At 37.3% G+C, this 21,234-nt stretch overlaps 1 protein-coding gene and 1 long non-coding RNA gene across 5 annotated transcripts; both read right to left on the bottom strand.

Annotated features, from left to right (window-relative positions):
• Positions 1 to 1,680: 1,680 nt before the first annotated feature.
• LOC112212565 lies at positions 1,681 to 11,341 on the bottom strand. Its single transcript, XR_004461412.1, has 5 exons — positions 10,709 to 11,341; positions 9,985 to 10,093; positions 8,960 to 9,891; positions 3,223 to 8,811; positions 1,681 to 2,880 (listed from the first exon to the last, which is right to left on the bottom strand). It is a non-coding gene; the product is annotated as an uncharacterized LOC112212565 (long non-coding RNA).
• Positions 11,342 to 12,781: 1,440 nt separating this feature from the next.
• On the bottom strand, positions 12,782 to 21,080 carry LOC100748762 (LIM domain kinase 1). Of its 4 annotated transcripts, none has more exons than XM_003488008.4 (8): positions 20,952 to 21,080; positions 19,969 to 20,083; positions 19,266 to 19,706; positions 18,886 to 18,978; positions 18,184 to 18,316; positions 17,861 to 18,093; positions 17,527 to 17,755; positions 12,782 to 17,439 (listed from the first exon to the last, which is right to left on the bottom strand). In XM_003488008.4, exons 1-8 carry the CDS (start codon positions 20,971 to 20,973, stop codon positions 15,139 to 15,141), a joined length of 3,567 nt encoding a protein of 1,188 aa, XP_003488056.1. In that variant the 5' UTR covers positions 20,974 to 21,080; the 3' UTR covers positions 12,782 to 15,138. The 4 variants fall into 4 exon arrangements, with proteins under 4 accessions (XP_003488056.1, XP_012238992.1, XP_012238993.1 ...); XM_012383569.3 differs by lacking the exon at positions 20,952 to 21,080 and adding an exon at positions 20,402 to 20,918; XM_012383570.3 differs by lacking the exon at positions 20,952 to 21,080 and adding an exon at positions 20,320 to 20,338.
• Positions 21,081 to 21,234: the final 154 nt, after the last annotated feature.

The raw sequence follows: 21,234 nt of genomic DNA, 5'->3' as shown, positions 1-21,234 counted from the left end.
AAGATACGGATCTCCTTGGCGCCACCGTCTCCCGGGCCCTTCGCCACGGGGCCACGCAAGTAGCGATGGCCACCTCTGTTCTTCTATTTTTTGACCTCGCGAACTTTCGTGCGGTTTAATTGCGCCTCGGCTCGGTTACTTGCCTCCTGATTGTCTGCCGGTGCTGGTGATAAAGTAATCTTTCTAATTTTTGTTCCTTTTATCGTTTTTTATAATTTTGATGATATCGTTTGACTCTTGATTCAAATCTAATTTCGTTTTTCAATCCCTTTTCGCTGAAGTAGTATTTTTATTGAGAAAAATTTTAATGTTTGAATTGGTGATTGGTTCTATGATGCATCGAAAACATTGACGAGTATGTTAGAATTCTTTTAAATGTCTTGACAACTTAAAACAATGAAGAAGTGTGGCTTAAACATAAATGGTCCATTTTATTCATGGAACGTGAAAAGGTATGCTCGCCTATATTATGCTTACCTTATGATTAACCCAGCTACATTCTTTAGGTCCCTTTCGATCTAACTATGTTTCTCCATTCCTTGATAGTAATAATTTCTTCCAACGTTTCTTGTCCACCTTCCAACAATAAAGACAGTTTCACAAAGAATCATACATCCACACGATCTTCACCTCTCCGAAAGTTGGCACTTGCGTATTCCTTGTCTCCTTTCTTCACAGTCTCGTAGCATCCATAAACGAGCATTTCCCACATTCCACTAACGAACGGTGGAAAACAAAAAGAGAGTCTGGCCGATCACACCAGGTGATTCGTGGCCTCTTCAGTCCATCACTACGACAACGTGGGCTGCTGTCGGGGCCTCGAAATGCTGGCTTTCGAGGGCCCTAAACGCGGTTTAAACGTAACCGATACCCCAGCGGGGGTCCCAGCACCGGTCCTCTTTGCGTCCGCCATCGAAAATTCGTTTTGACGATTGACAACGGCACCGAACGAACGATGAGGAACGGCCGGTCAAACGAACGAAACCACCGGTTTTCCTTTACCCAGACCCTCGCGTTCATTATCGTGGGCACGCGTGTCTACTGTGCCTTGGATGATCCTCCTCGTATCGAGGGATCGATCGAAGCCGGATATGTCCAGTTGAATTTACCGAGGGGACACCGTGTTCCAACCGTTATCCTGAAGACGTTACTCCGCCTGGACCGTGAATTATCGTACTCCCGTGTCAAAGAAACGCAGTTAATTTATCGTCCACAAATGGTCTCTCTGGCACAATTCAAGTAGTATTAATAATGAAATTTTACAAATCATAAGTCACAAATTACAAATTACCGGTATTAACAAATACCTTTGCATTATAAAAAGAAAGGAAACTTCACAAGTAGATTTTATAAATTATAACTCCATTGGTTATTCCATATTTCCCAAAAAATTATAAAATCGTAAAAGAGTAATCTATAAGCTATAACTTATAACTTGTCGGCTTATTGTCATTAATGGTTAGTCAAATATCGCGCAAAAGAGACCGGGGACGTTGTTTTTCGTGATGCTCAGCCAGATGGCGATTCCTCCTTGACACGAAATCTACGGTGAAATAAAAATGAGAAATTGGTTTATTTGATTTTACAAATAAAGTGATTTTTATACTATCGTCTATTTATATTTATTATTATATTATATATCTTCACTACATTTTCAACGTTACGATAGAAAAATGTTCCTCTTTTGTCTTGCCTCTTTACCTTACCCTTATCTTTTTTTGTAACTGGGCTGAAATTCTCTGCAATTTAAATTTAAGTTAAAATAAAAAATGTACCTGCGTTAATAAAGTTCCATATTTATCCCTAACGAATAGTTAACATTTTATAGAATCTATACGAACTTTTAGAACGTGACTAGAGACATATATCTCAATCGCTTTAATATCCTCACATTAGACAGACACAGTTAAAAATTGGGAAACATGAGAGAAGTTGAAAAGGCAAAGGACACTTCAGAAATCGAGCCCACAGTTGAAAGCTCGAGCAGACGAGATTTTAATAAACGCATCTAACGCTGCGTCATTTCGAACAATAGAAAATTGCACGTACGGTATGCATCGGCATGGTTGAGCAGATACAGCGTATAATTTAGTAACAGGGGCCGGGGGTTCCATGCAAATATCGAGAACAATGAAACGACGAGGCTCGCATTAATTAAGTCGTAAGCAGAATAGGAGACGTTCTTCGATTCGTTGATCGAGCGCCGTCGTCGCTCGACTACGACTCGCGAGGAGAGCCGAGTTAATTGGCTCTCTAACCAAATAATTGACAGTAAGTAGGAAATGAGAAGTTATTCCTCGTAGGAGTTGTTTGTCGTCTCCCACTTTTCTTTGCCCGTCGCTATCGCGAATCGACTTCGGCGAATTAACGAGCGAACGTCGTAATTAACCACTGTCAGGGAATCAGACCCCCCTCTTCTCCTTCGATGTTGAAACTTCTTAGAATTCATCGAGTTCAACCTCGATCGCAATAGTGTCGTTCAATGAATATTAGACGGTTCTTAGATCTCCAACTATACTCAACTATGCTCCACTCTATGCCTTTCTTTACGAAGATTATCTTTCATCGAGATAAACCATTCATTCACAGAAGAGAGACTTGACCGCGTGAAAAACAGGATTTACAGGGACCGATAATTGGTAAATAATCTCTTCAAACTTGTCCTATGCCAGAATGATCATCATCTACAACAGAAATTGTCGCAATAAGCTTATCGTTACCACAAAGGATTTTCCTAGTTCCCGGTAAATGGACTCTCTCTAGCATAGCAACATCCTTTAGTGTAATCCTGCTAAACTAGACTTACGATCAACGATCCTAAGTCCCTCAGATTTACTGAATCGCGCTCGATTGTCATAAAGCTGTTGTTCCAATGTGTACCTGAAATATTCTTTCTTTTAAAATGGATCCCACCCCAATACAAATGCAATTATGTATTAAACTAAAGGACATGACATATTTTTAAATAAAATCTTAGTTTGTTTTAAACATGACTCAATACACTTTTTGAATAACTATCTAAAGTTCACTATTTCAAATTTATAAGAATCGTCATTTCTAAATTAAAAAATTCCTATAATGTATCTAAGAACAATATTGGCCCATCGAATTTAATCCTCGGAGGAGTAACATCTCATATGCACCACCTTAATCTGCGCATTTTTATGTTTTCTTAATAAATTATATATTTACAGGCTCTGAGATAGAGAAATGGAAGGGTACCTATAATAATTGAGGAGAGAACAAGCGACGGTCGTAATGGTCATGGAAGGGAGAGGCTGGCGCCGTCGAAGATGACCAGGAAAACGCCCAGTCTAGGCAAGATGACGTTGTAAATATTTTCTGTCATCGGTCGGCTCTGTGTCAGCGCCCGGAGTCTTGTCTTCGCTTTAATAAAGGTACTGGCAGCATGGGTACCTCTTTGGAAAGTGCGTCACCTGAGCCTGGTATCGGACACTGATGGTGCGGATAGCGGCCCTTTGTGTCCTTCGTGTACCCCTCTTAGCCGAAAAGATCACCGCTCTCAAAAGACCTGCCCTCGCCATTCATCACTTCCGCCGCGCTTTCGGTCCCGGGAGCAGCGAAAAAGTCAATCTGCAGATTCTCCGTCTTGAACGTTGCTTGATTGTCAAAGAACGAATAAAAAAAGCTATGGAAATTGTAATCGAGGTCTTCGATGTACAGTGGCTCAAAAAAGTATTTAAACACTTACCTTAGTAAACGTTCATGTATATACTGTATGTCTTATACAAAATGTTTTGAAATTTCATTAGTGCTGTATACAATCGTCCCGGAAAGTAAGTTAATGCTGCAGCTAAAAGTTTACTTCCCTTTAATAGTCCGTACTTTATATAACGTGCATAATGTATTCATAAAATATTTCTACAAGTGTTAGGATACCTTTGTGAGTTAGTGCTCAGGAATTTTTCTTATCAACGCTAATAGGCTGCTCGTTGTTAGTGATGAAATCATGGCCATTCTTACAGACGATTCTCTGTAAAGAAGATTCTACTTTACTATGGATTCTATTATAAAAGCTCCGTAACATTCGAAACTTTCAATTGCAAAACTTTTCCCAGTAACTATAGGCTATGGTTACCTTCGAGAGGAATTTCTTCGCCAATAGAACCTGCAAAGGTCTAGTAGCATACGGTTAACGCTTCTAATTGCAAAACACGGTGCTACTCTTCCTTAACATGCATCGAAAGTGAGAGTCGTAGCTCTTCGGGACGTAAATTCGCTCATTTGTACTTGCAACACTCGGCGCAAGATCGCTGGCGTAAAAGGCGCGCTCGCGCCATTCCGAATGTCCGGCGTCCTTTATATCGAGGCGGCAGAAAAGGTAATTTGCAGATTCCAGCGAACAGGTTTCAACCGAACACACAGTCGGGGTGCTAATTTGTCCCGACGCGGAGATAAGGATCTGGCAAAAAGGTTCAGCACAAAACGAAGCAATTAAAATGATAATGCGACCAGACGGGGACATCTTTTATTAGCGGCCTAGCGCAACTCTATGAAGACCATTCGCCAATTTCATGATGGAATCTAAATCATAAACCAAGTACCTAATCTAACAATTAAATTTATATCGTTGTTTGAACCAACGAGTCGATAAATCATCTTTGCGTTCCATAATCCATACGTCTTCTAAAATTCCTCGTCGAATACTACAGTGGCATATCTTTTAAAAGACGACTGTTAGTTCTTATCCATGTAAGAATTATCTTCCTCGATTTTTCGTTTCTGAACTTCCTCCAAACAATTCAAAAGCCCATTTACATATACAATCGATTCATTGCCAGGATTCTTCAGCTTTCCAGCGCCGATACGTCACGTCCCAGTTCCAGAAGGTTCGTCAGACATCCCCGGTCCTCGTCGGCCAAAGGAGGTAAGACAGAGAAACGTTTACCTGGCTGACGACGGCGGCGACGCCTTTGTCTCAGGGACCCCGGAGATAATTAAAAACCGAGTAAAGCGGACAGAACGCGCAGCAGTCGGTAAATCCACTTGGAAAGGGACACAGAAGGGAGAAGATCGTATCTTGAATTTACACCCATCAACCGCCACCTTGTTCCAGCCACCTTCATCCATCTACTTGTGTGTAACCAGTCGCCGGATCCTTGGTCCTCGATGATGGCCAACGATACGCCGTTGCTCGACGCTGTAAAACCCGATGTTCGACAGGAGTTCGGCCATCGGGCTACACGTAAATATCCGGCGTGGAACGTGGATCTACCGGTACATCATCCAGCCTCCTTTCTTTCCGCCTGATCGCTGGTATTTGACGGCAAACGCGTTTTTTCCTTCGTCGAGATCTTTCTCAGCGATTCCTTACTGCCGCGTTCCTTCTTGCCTCTGGATACTTTACGGAGTGTCGCGTGAAAATTGAAATTCGAGATATGGAAAGGCTCTCGATCTTAGCCCGTGCACCGGTGTGACGAGTTTATTAAAATGGTTGCTCGTTAAGACACCAGATGGAAGTTGGTACCAGGGACTTGTTCTTTCATCCAAGATCAACGTCTCCCAGGTTTTGTCCGATCAGTTTAACAGGTTGTTCGGGATTCTTCGAACTGGTAAACTGGAACAGGATAAAACAAAAGCAACCGAAGACGTACAATTTAAAATTATGGACCACTGTTACCACTGTACCTCTGAGGTTCTTATATCATTCCTAGTAGTCGTTGTTCAAGAGTCGTTTATATTCTTCGAAGTCATGAAAACGTATCGCGAGAAAGAATAAAGTTGCAACTTAATTAATTATGAAACATTGGATGCTTTTAAAAGTTAAGATACATGACTAGATCCAGATTCTCAAAATCTTGACATACACAACTATGATTTTCAACTTATCATAAATAAATTACATTTCTCTAAGATAGCTTTTCGTGTCGTGGGTGATGTATAAACTGGAAGCAGATTGAAGTTACAAGTGAAACAAACGGTAGCAGATTAAAAGGGACGTAACATCGTAGAGTCGAAGGAAACGTCGAGGAAAGCCAACGTAACTTTTCCTCCGGAAGTTTCGACATGATGGTTTCGCTGCAGTGGCTTATGGTTGAGCCGATGTTATTTGTCATTAGAAGAGAACGGCGAGCTTCATTATCCGAATAATTAAAGCTTATTATATGATGTAGCGGCGCTCGTTATCTAACCGGTTCCGTTGATGCGCGTCACAGATAAACTTATCTGTCGTGTAGGAGCGCTTGTAACGAATCAATTATATTACTTATGTAAGCGAGCGCGCGGGTTTCGCGCGCTCCGCCACTTATCGCGGCGAAACTAGCGCTGAAACGTTTTATGCTGTCCTGATAAGCAACCGTTAGCATTATAATGCGCGGAAAAGGCGATCTACGGCGGTCGATCCTTGTCTGTTGGTGGTCTCGTGCCCTCCGTTCTGCTCGGTTGTCAGCACTGCTGGATGGAAATGAAGAATCTCCGTGATAAACCATTATCTGCATACGACATTAATAATACGAAGATAAATTGTATATATCTTGTGAAGAATTGGAATTTATCTTCCATAATTAAATTAAGATCTAAATTTCTCCAAATTAATGGCTAGAACCATTTAGACAGGGCTATTTGACTCGGAAGGATGTTTGAGTCGAACTAAATAATCCGCTATGTAATTCAGTAAAATCGGTTATGAACAATTTTTAAACTAGAAAATAGATTACATATTTAACTTCTAATTAATGGTTTGATAAAACAGTGAAGTATATTATATACATTGACAACTCTATAGCCATATATTTTCAGGATGTTGAAGCCCAGGTGACTCAAATAACTCTATTATGCTATATACTCCTAGATGTATTTACTCTAAAACGGTACATAAAAGGTAGGAAAAGAGAAGACATTCTGTATTCTCCATACACTGCGAACAGCAAAGTTGCTGAAGTAAGGTACACCGTGCTGAATAACAAAATCGTGTATATACAAACGATCTTCCGTCTATTTCGAGAGACACATCAGTCAGCATGCCGAAAGATGGTCTTCCAAGGATTAGCCTCGGTCGCGGGATTCGGCCCGAAAACCGCGAGCTGCAGTCTAGCAAAACTGTTGGACCGGTTTTTTCCTCCTCCGTCCCCGAGATGATCGTCTGGAGGTATTCAGCCAATTCCCATTTCGCGTCGCCATGCATTTATGCCTGAATACAAAGTGCGAGAGGAGGTTCCCTAAAAAAAAAAAGAAAAGAAGAAGTGAGACAGCGAAGAAAACGACGAGTCGGAAGAAGGAGGAAAAAGGATAGAAGGAAGGGAAAAGGGAAACCGTTGGATTCTCCGTAAATCTTCCATGCGTGTAACTCTTCTGACGAGGAAGCCACGGCGCTCTCGTTGCGCGGAGCGGCCGGAGTTGTTTATGCTTTCCTGTGCAGCGCTTTCTGAAATATGCAAATCGCGAATTCGCATAATGGCGTTATCGCAGTAGGATGCCGCCGTCGGCGACGACGTCGAGATAGCTGAATCCGAGCGGGTCGAGCTCTTTCTTGACATCAAACGGCCACCGCCGGCTCGCCAGCCCCATTGATTTGTCCCTGAGAAGAAACATCTCAGCGGGCTTTTCGTACAGCCGCGATAAATATATGATCTGCGAATCCGCCGAGTGATCGCTATGACTCACGACGATTCGACCACGAGGAATACCAAGTCGTTCGAACTGTGAGGTCGATCGCTCCGGCTCCGTTACTCGATGAAACGTTCGTGGATGGCTTTCTGTATTAGCCCTGCTACGTCCTTTGAGTCATTTATGATCCAATCACATTCTTTTATCATCAAAAAATTCGTAATTTTATAGATTTATAAATAGTGATGAGACTTAAATTTTTTAATAGATAAAAGTTTGTCTTCGTCTTGCACTCGGTATTTCTCCATAGACATATGTATCTATAATTTTTCGTTTGTCAATATAAATGATATATTCTACTGTTTATCATGCCTCTAATAACCTTTTCAAATGTAGATCCGTTAAAAATAGTTCATAATTGAATTTAGCGAATTAAGAAGGAAATTACTTAACTTAACTCAAGTATTCTTCTGACTTCCAATACATGTCATTTCTTGTTCCAACAGCATGTTAGTGTATTCCTCAACACATTCAGTATTCCCTTGTTGAAACGAGATTAAAATTAGTATATAAAGAGAAAAGATTCTTCCGGTTTGACGACATCTCTTCTCCGACTATCTTTTAACTGATAAATCGGTATCATTTGTAATCGACTTATACAGAAGTAAACCCTAATGAATTACATTTAAGATAAGCTAGTAAGCTGATTGTATGTGTTTTGAGCCTCTCGCAATATCGTCCTTTTTTTTCATTTGCAAATTGCTCCATGGTGAACATTGCTGTTTCGTGGTGTTGTTAACCTTCTTTTTCCAAGTACCTGGAATCCACCTCTTCTCGCAACGATCTAAACTGCAGAAAATTATATCGATCCGTGTCACGCAAGCCTTAAAATGTCGCGTTTCACTCGCATGTAGTCAGTCTACCGGCGGCAGCCTCGGTGGTCTTGCATTTACAAAACAGCCAGACGAAATGAATGAATTATTCAGTTTCGTATAAATTAACTTAATCATCTTTTTACAAATAAACGATGATGGCGGCATATTAATACAAAGAAGATTTCGATAAGCAACCTAACAAAAACTGACAATTCATAGAAAAATAATCGATCACATTAAATACTCGTAAACTTCTAATGTATCACTATATTAAATAAATGAATGTTCTTTTTGTCCCCAATATTAAACAGAATATAAGGACTCAATTTTAGACGTAATACATCATCGCCATACACCTCTGACGATCCGTCTACAACATAGAAAAGAACCAAATATGTAGATGATGACAAGATGAATACATCGAATTTCCAGGCAAAAAATAATTGTCCAATTCTACCATAGAGAACAACTTTAAAATCAAAAAGCAAACAAGAAGAAAAAGAAAAAGAGACACAAACCTGTACTCATTATGCTCGTTCGATTCAAGCGGTTAGACCCGACTCATTTATTTCAGGCGACGCAGAAACAGGAAAGACCGAGGCAGAAAGAGAGACAGGCGAAGCATCAGGACGGAAGAAGGAGCGACGCGCGCTGAAACGTATCCGCGGTTTATTATTATTTTATTCGGATGTTCTTCGTCGCGTTATACCCCATAACCCACCCTCTTCCCTACACCTTTTCCTGTGGCACCGTCGCAACGCCACCCCCTTCCCTGCCACAGAACCACCACCATACTTCTCTGATTCTGCCCCACCGCGAAGAGAGAGGAGAGACCACCCCTCGGTGTTCCACGCTCGCTTCGTAGCAGTCAAGTCGTAATCCCCCTTCACAAGGTCCTTAACAGGCAGGGCAGGACCCGGCCGAGTACGCGACAGGGACGTTAAAATTTAAGGTTTCCGTCGACACGTTGCGACCCATAAATTTCCTCGCTCGAAGCCGTCGCTCTTTCCTTCGGCCACGCTTGACAAATTACACCAGCGGCATCCCCGCGGAAACTCTGCTGGAAATCACTTTGCCGCTTACTTTTATCGAGATCGATTGAAAAAATAAAACGCACGTGAGTGAATAATCGATTGAATGGATCATACACTACCATTTTACCTAAATTAGTTAAAGAAATTCTGAAGATAACTTCTTTTATATTGTACATGTTATATCATATTTAACATGTTTACAGAGTACAGTGTTATAGTAGTTCGTCTTTTAATCTCCTGACGAGGTTAACTGCAATGTTAGCGGAATGTTAGAAATGTTTTCTTAATAGACATGGCTCTCGTCCAGAAGCTTCAAACTTTGTTAAACGCGGCAGTGTTAAGTATAACACTGCACAGTGTAACAATGTCAAGTGTGATAACCCAGACTATGAAAATGATATGAATCTGGATACATCCTAAAACATAATAAAATCATTTTTACAATGTTACACTAAATGTTATGTCACCATAAAAAATAACTGATACAAGAGTTATATAATTATACATACCTCTAAAGATTCTATAACCAACATTTTGCGATTAGTAACATTTTCTTAAAATCCTCAATAGTCCTGAATAATCATCTTATCCTATTTCACAGGACAGTTAAAGATACATCTACAAAAACGATTCGCTTTATAATATATTTCATCTAATCAACATCTTCTGAGAATGAAAACTTTCAAATGAAGCCAAATTCGAAGAAACGACTTTTGCTCAACTTCTGAATGAAAATCGATCACATGGATCGATTGAAATGTAATTGCATCGGTGGCGCTTTCTATGATCGATACAACCTTAATGTCAACTTTGTTAGGTTATGTGGTTCGAATGACAAAAAACGACATAGCAAGTGTTTTAGAATACTAAATGATCGTAATGGTTTAAAAAAGAGATTTAGAGAGATATTCTTTCTGGTTCTTTCCCTTTTTTGATGTATATCGAGTTCGCGAATGTCTAGACGATGAATTTATATTCAGACAATGTCTCCTCTAGAACACAATCCATTTCAGAAAGTGACTTTAAGAAGATGCTTCATTTTTTTATATTTGAAACGTGTTTTTATGTTTCGTGTGATAGGAATTCGTTTAATACATGATGCATTCTACGATCAGAAAAATAATTCTACTTAAATTCTAAAATAATTCTACTGAACGAAACTTCATAGCCATTATATTTTTAATTTTCTTACAATTTGGACGTTTTTAATGTTTAATACAGAATAAGCCTTACCTGATTAACAGAATTATCATGAAAAACGTTTGAATATTGCTTTCATTTTTATAAAATGTGTCCAATAGTTTACTCGGAAATGTCATATTTCGCTAACAGCGCTACCATTGGTTGATTCAGGACCTGAACTCTATTATGAAAAATGATGAGTTTTGTTATTAAAAATCTTATTATAAGAAAAATTCGTAAAAAGTTTTAAAAACAAAATATGTACATTCCAATCGTCAACTACAATATTACAGTCTCTTTCAAATTCGAAATATTAAATTTTGAATTTTAAATGTCAATAGGTGGCGCCACTAGATGTTCATTTATTAACCGCCAAAATTGTATTTCCGGTTATAACAGTCGAGTCCATCGTCGTAATTTTCGTTAAATTACATTTTAATTGTGTCCATAATTACAACTTAAACGCGAATCAAGTGATAAACAAATTGTTTAATAAAAAAGTATTCATAGTTAGAATAGTGTCACGTTTTTAACGATGTTTCGTTGCGTTATAACTAAAATAGAAATGAAGCACTTTGACATGATTTGAAAAGCCTTTGTGTAACTCAGCAACATCAGAACATCAAATTAAAGGTATTTTAGATTCTATATTTATTATATATTTTTATAACTTTCATATAATGACAAGATTATGTCACTTTTATATATTTTTATTGCATAAATATGTAACTTTATATATGTTATATATGTATGAAATTTTGAAAAACTAAAGTAATTTGCAATCCTTTATACATGAAGCTTTTTAAGATTTCATAAAAGTTATATTTAATATAGCTTTATTTTTTATTTAAAAAATGCTAAAGCGGCAGGTGCTGCTACCTACTCCTCTATCGTTAAATAAAAAAGGTCACCTAACCATCTAATTACCGACAGTTGATAACTGACGCTCGTTTCAAAATTTGAAAAATTCTTGGTTTCAAATATTTAAATTTAAATAATCATTATATAAATTTTATATGTATAATTTTTTTATTTTGCAGTTTTGAATAAATAAACATTTATTGAATTACTACAAAGTTTCGTAACAAGAAAAACAACATAGCCATTTATTCTCAACCATTTATTTTTTCTTTTTTCTCTGTATTACTAGAATGTTAAACAAAACAGTCTGTTCCCTAGTTGCATAAATTTCAGCACGGAAAATAGTTCGAAAATGTTGCAACTAACAAATACCAAAGACTTATAAAAAACGGTTCGTTCACGACTTCTGTCGATCAAAGATTTTGAGCAATCATCGGGACGAATTTTTTATCGTGTCAAAATGTGACATATAGTATAATCAATATTGAAATGTGGTTTTACCACATGCAAAAATTATCGTTCGAATTTTAACAAATTGTGCAATATAAAGAACAAAGTGCGCGCTACCCATTCTCCTCTTTCAAATACATCCTTTTTTCGGCATTAATACATACATTTATTGCTCTCTTCATCTGTATGGACACAACTGTCTCCACATTTTGCAGTTTTGGGAAACAGATTTTCGAAAGAAATTCTCAAGTTGCATTGTACATTATGATTATAGATCCATGAAACGAAATATGTTAACATTTATAAAAACATTTTATGTTTTATAAGTGTTCAAATATTTTTGTATGCCACTGTGTATGACAGATATATAATCAATACAGCGTTTCCATTCAAAGATACAGAGAGATCTGACGAATCCAGTTAAAAAAATAGATGAGAGAGAATTTCTATTCTAGAATCTTGTTCCAGAAAACTATCCCCATCTAATGAAATCATTTCGTGCTTAACCTTTAATTTGTCATGAGGCCTCGCGAAGGTTTTGTTTGATTCATTTCTTCTTCCGTAACAAAGTAGTATACGAAATATGCTCTGATCCTATCGTGTACTCCATTATTGGTGTAAAGAAAAATAATTTGCAAGGGGTTAAGATTTGTGAATGCTCCTCGTGTTCCCCAAATATGTCGAACAGAAGGAGCATAACAATTTACAGAGACTATAAAAATAATGTGTCTACCATTCCGAAGTTCGCCTTCTTCTTCTTCTTCTTCTTCTTCCCCCTCTCCTTCTTCTTCTTCCCCCTCTCTAGCGTGTTCCTTTTTTTTTTTTACAAAAGTTTACAGAGTCTTTCTTTGTGCCCTTCGCGTGTCTATAAAGTTTCCTACTTGTGTACTACGGTAGTCATAAGTAAGCAACGATAACGAGATTAATACTGTTTGCTGAAAATCATTCTACAACGAGTGTTACTCGCTGTTTTACATTATACACGCGATTACTCATACATGATTACTCGGTTGACCATTATTTGTTACGCTAATGTCTTTAAATATATTCGACATACGCAGATATTATTCGTAACTTTGAAACATTCGTTCTGTAACGACAACCATCTTTGATTCAAGTAGTTCGGAAGCTTGAAAATCTAAAAGATTGCAATTTTAACAATTAGATGGTTTCAAACGTTTTAAATGTCAAACAAAGAATTTAACTAAACAAAAATAGAGATATTTAAAACTTTATTATTTAAAAATTCACTCGAATGTTTCAACGATTTACATCAAATCTTTTGTTTAAACATTGTATACTTGTCTGCTGTTTAAACATTTAAATCGGACATCATTTTCTCTTGCTTTTGTTCTAATCGGTTTTCGTACATATTCATTTTTTTGAATGATGATTACTCGTTTTCAAAATGTAAGTTTTACAATATGGTATTATTTATTGCTCGTATTGTCCATTCAAATTAATATCTGGAAAATTTTCATTCTTTTTTTTTTGTCATTTTTATTTTCGTCAATACATTATTAGTTTAGTACTGCGAGTAATTTTTCTTTCTTCTTATACATTAAAGAGTAAGAATTGGGGTTCCATTATTTTAGTAACGTTTTTTCAGTCTACTCCCACTTGAGATTTTTCAACTATAGACAGCTTCAAAACACCTTTTATCACAGATAATAAACATTTATTTGGTGTAACGAATCGAAGTGCTTTCAATAACAACAGTGTTCAAATAAATCAAAATTTTTCCCAATAGGAAGAAGACAATGTTAATGCATAGTCAATCGTTAATGAAAATCTGAACGAGAAAGAAACGTGGGTAACAAAGTGAACAAATTTTTATATGCAACACAAAGTGCGAAAACTTACTAATTAATTTGTATAAAAACTATTAATTGTATTTTTTGTTCTTTTTTTTTAATAAGACTCAAAATTCAATTGTAAGTCATTTAAATCCTGTACTCTACCACTCACTCTATTTTGATTAAATTAGGGAACATTTTGTTTACGATTAGAATGTAATAGAATAGAAATACAACTTTTTTTTAATAGTATCAAAAGAAGTTTTGTCTCTACATTATCAATATAAAGCTTTTTACTGTTAAATATATGTTCTGTAAACAGTGTTTTGAACATGAGAAATGTTGGAATATGTATATACAAAACTATATTACATTCTTTTATATTATACACATCATACTACTTTTATCATCACTTATATCTTTGCTGACATGTGTATGCGTGCGTATGTGTAACGTGTGAATCATTTAAGTTAAATAAAAATATAGGATATATAATTTTGTAATTTTGAAATTAAACATAGCATCGAGAACATAAGAAGCGGAAAGATGTAATATCAATGAAAGAAAATTATATTTCCTATGAGAATAACAAAGATATAACTGACGAGCTCAAATTTTATACATGTCGATAATAATCTGTACATGCACACCACCATCATATATGTGGATAATATTTTACAGTATGATGTACATATATATCCGGTAAAGAATATCATTTTTTTACACTCTATTCTACAAAACTGACTCTACAGTAATGCTTACAACTTCTTCGATATAATCCCGTATTTCCACAGAGAATAAAGAACTGGAGCGATCCAGACTTCCTGTTTAGTGTCCCCGGGAACACGTTTTGAAAATTGTTGATCGCGGAACACGCGATCGGTGCGTTTACGAACACCATTTCTGAAAAGCACACGTTAGTTCTATCGATTCTGAATGCATCAGATAAGAATTCTGGATGGAATGCTTTCGTTAGTCTTATAATTACATAAATTCCCGCTTATGAGAACCACAAGGCAAGATCTTGCAGGAATGCGAACCTTTTAGGGCGAGTTCGTCTAGATGGCATCACTGTGCCGTTCACAATAGATTCCAAACTCATACAAACTGATCATTAGATTCATTAATACTGGACATCAAGTTGTTAATAATATTTTTTCACACGATGTCACGCAATATTACAACACAGTCGGCAAAAGGAAAAGATTCTCTTCGTGTTGATCATATATGATTTTTAAGGTTATTGAAGTTAGAAAAATGAGAATGAGAACTACACAACTTAAATTACCAGATCTTCAATTAAGCGTAAGAGAATGAGATTAGTAAAGATTCGTTTCGTTACGAATGATAGATTACTTTGTTAGCGTGGAAACTTCACAAAGCTGTGCTCTCTATCGGCGACGCAGCCCGATTAGGAGTGCAACACCGTTCAGGAGTATGGCACAAATCCGGTGTATGCCTACCGTCTCGTAACTGAACGAAATCTAAATCTGCGAAAAAATTACTTCTCATGGTACCGACTGCGCTGTCGGAACCGAAACTATGCTGCCTGCATAGATCCACGTTTTTATAACATTCGGTGTACTCGTTTAAAGAGTTAGGTAATTTTCCATCATACATCGGCGCCGTTTCAATTACTGTCTTCTTAGAGTTACTCGATTCGAAATTCGTACAATTTTGGGTGGATGCGGTGCAGTCTTTTTTGTTATCTACATTAGTCTCATTTCGAGTATTGTACGAGAGAAAATTATCGTTCTTGGAAAGACTCGAATTCGAATAGAGACTATCTGTATAATGAAGCGCAGTATTATTCCTGAAATTGCTTTCTTTACGGAGATCCTCCTTCTGCAAGGTGTTAAAAGGCGAATAATCTTTATACATCTTATCTTTGTGTTTGGCTGTACAGTCTAATACTGTGAGACTTCCTTGCCTAGACAATATACTACCGATATCCGAAACATTACTTTCCTGCCTGGTTACCCTATCGTTGATAGGCTCATCTTCGGTAACTTCTCCCGCGCTTACACTTACTTTTGATTGTAACGAAGTACCAGCTTCGGATTGACTGTTCTTCTGCGGCGAAAATGCATTCTTTGGCGTCTCTTTTGTGGGAGAAATCTTTGTCCTTCTGAGATAAGAGCCTGCCGATGATTTTGAAGTCTCGCCTACAGTCTTCTTCGTATCGTTATTGTTCTTACCATCAACTTTACTTTCCTTCTCTACCACGTTCATTGATTTTCCAATTTGCCTCAAGTAGGAACTAACAGAATTCGTATCCGGCATTTTGAACTTGCCCTCCAACTTCGTTCTCGAGTGGCCGCCACTCATCGAATTATATTCACTGGATTTCTCCGCCGACTTGGAATTCAAATTATTATTCACTTTGTACGAGTACTTGTTATCGATAATGTATTCAAGAGTATCCGACAAAGAGCTCGGACTCGCTCTGCCCACATACCGTATTTTTTCGATAGTAGGTATCCGTTTCAAATTAGATTCCGTTTCATTTTTCACGTACGAATCCTGATTATCGTTAGAAAAATGAGCAGGCGATTCGGTCGACTTGATAGTTTGCCTTGGAAAGCAGCCAGTGAATCCACTAGAGTCCGGAGAAATAACAATGTCTGGTTTATCGACGGAAGCTTCCTTAGACCTCGAGTTTTGCCTCGAGTAACGACCAGAGGTTCCAGATGATTCGTTCGTTTTACTATTTTGTCTCGTATACCTTCCTCGAGGAGTTATCACGTCAGGCACTTGAAGAATATTGCTACTAGGCACAGTTTCTTCGCGTTCCAGCGTGCTGTCGTCACAACCGCTGCATCGTTTCTTCTCCTGGTGTACTTGCCCTTCTTTAATAGGCTTCAATTGTGGCGTCAGTGTTTCTGGAGTCGTGGACTCGCTCGTACTCGTACTCGATCCTGTGTAGTTTCTAACATCGAATTCCAAATGCGATGGCAATTCTGCACCCACTGATAAATGCTTTGCTAACGCTTTCAACCATAACTGCATCACTTCGAAAGGTGGCCTCTTGTCGGGATTCAGGTCGCAGCAAAGAAAGGCGATCATATAAAACATTTCTGGGCAATTGGAGCAAAATTTCTCCTTGAATACGTTTTGGTTCAGGCCAAAATCTGAAGAGCGTGGTAAATAATCGGGGTCGGCTTGAACCCGGCCAATGATTTCACAAACCACGATACCAAAACTGAATATATCAACTTTTTCGTCATACTTGTTGCCCTTCATCATCTCAGGCGCCATCCAATATGGATTCCCGACTACTGTGTATCGTTTCTTTCGCTCTTTCTTTGATGTTTTCACCTCTCCGTCGGAATGTCTGCTGTATTTGCGACTGTGGGGGGAATTGCCATTCTGTATTATCCTGGCTAGGCCGAAATCGGCCACGACTACAGTCTTATCCTCGCGTACGAGACAATTGTGCGAGTTCAAATCTCGGTGAATGATATTCATGGAATGTAAGTAAGCCATGCCAGCGGCTATGTCTTTAGCAAACGACGTCCGTTGCTCCCACGGTAAGATTTCGTTCGTATCATGAAGCAGAGCTCTCAGAGTTCCGCCCGCTATGTACTCAGTGACCAAATGAAGCTTTTTATCTTTGTACAGAACACCAATGAATCGGAGAACATTGTTATGATGTAACGAACGTAACACAGCAACCTGTTAAGGGTAATAACAAAGAATAAAATAATATACATAAATATAGGGATACATAAAGGATCCGGTGACAGTGAAACGCAAGCTTACCTCTTTTAAAAAATTCTTTTGAGCTTCTTCGTCTACTCTGTATAACTCTTTTAGCACCATCACTTCGTTGGTATCTCTGTGTGTGACTTTGAACACTTGCCCGAAAAATCCAGTACCGAGCAGTTCACCCTTTACTAGATCACTGGCGCGAAATATTCTTTGATTCTTTGGTTCGACACGAAACGATCTAGTTCTGCTTAAGTCACATGTAGGATTTGTGGGCGAAGATCTATAAATACATTACAAATATATTACAGAACAAACTTTAAAATAAATATATATTCAGGCATCGATAGACATTATGAAAGCATTTCATTTGAAACTTGATCTGTACCCGTCAAGCAGTCGCGACATGGAGCTACTGCGCTCTTTGTGCATAGGATCCCTGGTCCTCCGCAATTGTCTACTTCGTGTCCCACTGATATATCCTTCATCCCGGCGTTTAAATAGACGTTCTTTATTTTCGGGACTTGTTCTAGGACTTGCAATCGATGTTAACATCGCTGCGGTCGGCGATGAATATGCGGGACGTCGAGACACTGCGTCCGGATCGTGCTCAATGGTTAACTGCAATGTTCAATGCATTTTGTTTTTACCATTAACTATTTTTTGGACAGATAGTAAAGACATAAACTGCCGTTGTAGGATAAAATTTACCTGTAAAACTGTGTCGGAATGTTGTATTAGATTTTCAATGCTCTCTATAGGCTGATCCTTAACCGGAGTGCCATTTATTTCGAGTATGCGGTCACCGATGTGCAAAGATATGAGATCACTGGACATATTCAGTCTGTAACACATTTCACATGACATTTCTAATATTCATAAATATATGATATATGTATATATTTTTTAAACAAAACATGCAAAACTGCGTGCATTTAATTCATATTTAATTTAAATATTAGAAGTGAAATTAAACAGTGGAACTAATTTCCATGTTTATTTGTGACCTAATACATTTTCCCTCTTTTTCTTTTTAATTATGAGATACACATAAAATACAGAGCACAAGAGATATAAAATACGAAAATGTGAAAGAAATGAGATATATTTGAATGTAAAATGTCATTAAAATAAATATAGAAGTATGACATTAGAATTGAAATCATATTAGTGAAATAACATGTAGCAATTGTCCGAAGTGCATGATTTAAACTTTCACGTCATCCTAAATATTACATGCTCACACATTTAAGCAGCACATATTATGCAGTAAACAAATAATATTACACAAGGAAATTATTTTGCACAAGATATATATTTTGCGTGCAGTTAAATAGCAGATACTAAAAGATACACATTTAACTTATAACAAATACAATATCTAGTGCATATTATTTATTTGTTATGCTGTACCTATGATTAGAGAAGTGGCAGCATAGTCTAAATAGAACCTCCATCACAGAGGCCAGCAGCTTACTGATTTTTCCACGAACATTTCTCATTAACCTGCATTTTAGTTCAAAGTTATTAGAGGCTGCTCATCTATTTTGCTTTATTTATTTTTAAATAACCACATTCATGCATAGTGTTAAATATTTATAAAAAAGCTACAACAATATAACTTTACAATGGCAGTACTAGTTTATTTTAGAAACGAATGCTTTCTATCATCTCTTGTTTTGCACGTTTGTTTTAAAACAATATAAAAAATTGTTGACATTATTTTATAGCCCCGTATCTTGTTTTTAGCTTCTAACCACTGAATGAAAACAAATTTATATTCCTGTACATACTCAGATATGCGAAGTAAAGCACCACAATTTCGGGGATTTGGAGTTGTGTCTAATGTCAATTTAATTCCTCTTTGTTTCTCAGGATCAGAAGAATTTGGAGGTATCTCAACCAATCTGATGCTATGTGGTTTTCTTGAGAACGGACAATTAGCTGTCCTATTGATTGGTTGCATTTGTCTCTTGTAACAACTCCCACAATATAACTTGGATCTCTCAACTAGTGCATAACTCTCTCCATCTCCAATGAAGGCTCCACAGGAGTTGCAGGCAAAGCATTCTGGGTGAAATTTGTGATCTCCTGCCAACATGACAGGACCTGTAATGATTTGGCCACAACCTTGACAAGCTTCACCATAGGCAGCCCCATAATCATCCTTACAGAACAGTAAGCCATCTTTCTCAAAGTACCATGTGGATAGACCAACATCACATGCTGAACACCTAGAATATGATAGCTTCATGAATGACTTATTCCTATTCATATTACAACTGAATTTCAATGACAAAAAAAGTGTTAACACAAATTATTTTCCAATGAAATATCTTTAGTAGTATCAAATTTTTATAATCTTATGAAAGTACTACTAAATGATACAAAATTTAATATAATTGGACCTAATTAATTAGTAAGTAAATGCTATAAGTGCAATGGTTTAAGAATACTTTTTGTAGCCAATATATCATTTTTTTTACTTATTTTTACCGAAAGCAATCGATATGCCATTCTTGATTTAGTGCCTGTATGAATTCATCTTCATCAATTGCATTGAGACATCCAGCACACGTTAATGTCCCACCACTTTCCCTACTTCCCAGGTCTAGAAAATATTAAAAGTAAATTTAAATAAAAAATTCACTTTTGGTTATAGTTTCAAATCATTTTTTATATTAAGAGTATCAAACCCATCAAAATACAGTGATTTTGGGTTTCCTGTTTATGCAATTACTAAATAAGTAAGGCTACTTTTGGTATTTTACTATGTAATTAATATTAGTTTATGAGATAAAATCGTGATTATTTGTATAGTATAATCATTTATATATGATATATTACACATTAAAGATTAAAGACTTGGTAGTTCTAACGTTAAACGTTTCGTCTGTATAGAGTTATTTACATTAACAGCAGTACATACGTTTTTGCATGACTTTCATAGGAACGCGACGCGTACTAGCGATAGAAATTTTCCTAAGTATTAAATTCCGAATAATTGGAAGTTGTTGCAGCTATGAAAACAAACACGGCGCAGTCAAACGGAAAACAGAGCGCGTCAGGGACGTGTAGTAGGAAGGAAACGTGATTCACGGTTGACATTAGGTAAGCGTTGAGAAAGTAGTTATCAACCAGCTGACAATAAATCGACCAGTTCTAAAGCGATCGAAACTTGTCAATAAGAAAGGGACATCAGCGGAATTATGAAATGTTTCGAAGCATTGTTTTCCTTGTCAATACACGATTGAGATGATACAGTTGAAAAGAACGCATAAATAAAGTCTCTGGAAGAGCGTGGGCCAACAGACTTGGAAGACAGGACGCCCACGCGATCCTCGAAGGATCGAGCGTACACAAAATATCATCGATCGATTCATTTGTCGCGTACACTACTTAAAATGTTACGTATATCACACTATGATTTCGGCCGATTCGTCTAGAAATAACACTCTACTTTGCCGAAAAAGACGTACCGTTTAACGAAACTTCATCCATCACAGCATCTAGAACTGACACACTCCCACTCCGCGCTTCAGCCACTGAATATAGAGCGAGCAGATTCGAAATCCATTCTTCACGTTACAGACATTGCGCAGTAGCGCGAAATTTAAACATCACGCAGGAAAAATATACATCGGTTGGAAAGTATTCGAACACTTGCGATTGGGAATAAAAATAGATGAAAATAAATATCAAGTATGTTTCATTAAATACAGCTTATTTACACAAAAATATAAATATTAATTTCAATTAATT

This window comes from Bombus impatiens, unplaced genomic scaffold (genome assembly GCF_000188095.3).
Source record: "Bombus impatiens unplaced genomic scaffold, BIMP_2.2 scf_0217, whole genome shotgun sequence".
Taxonomy (NCBI): Eukaryota; Metazoa; Arthropoda; class Insecta; order Hymenoptera; family Apidae; genus Bombus; species Bombus impatiens.
The sequence above is the reverse complement of the archived record's forward strand: the minus strand, read 5'-3'. Positions and strand labels throughout refer to the sequence as shown.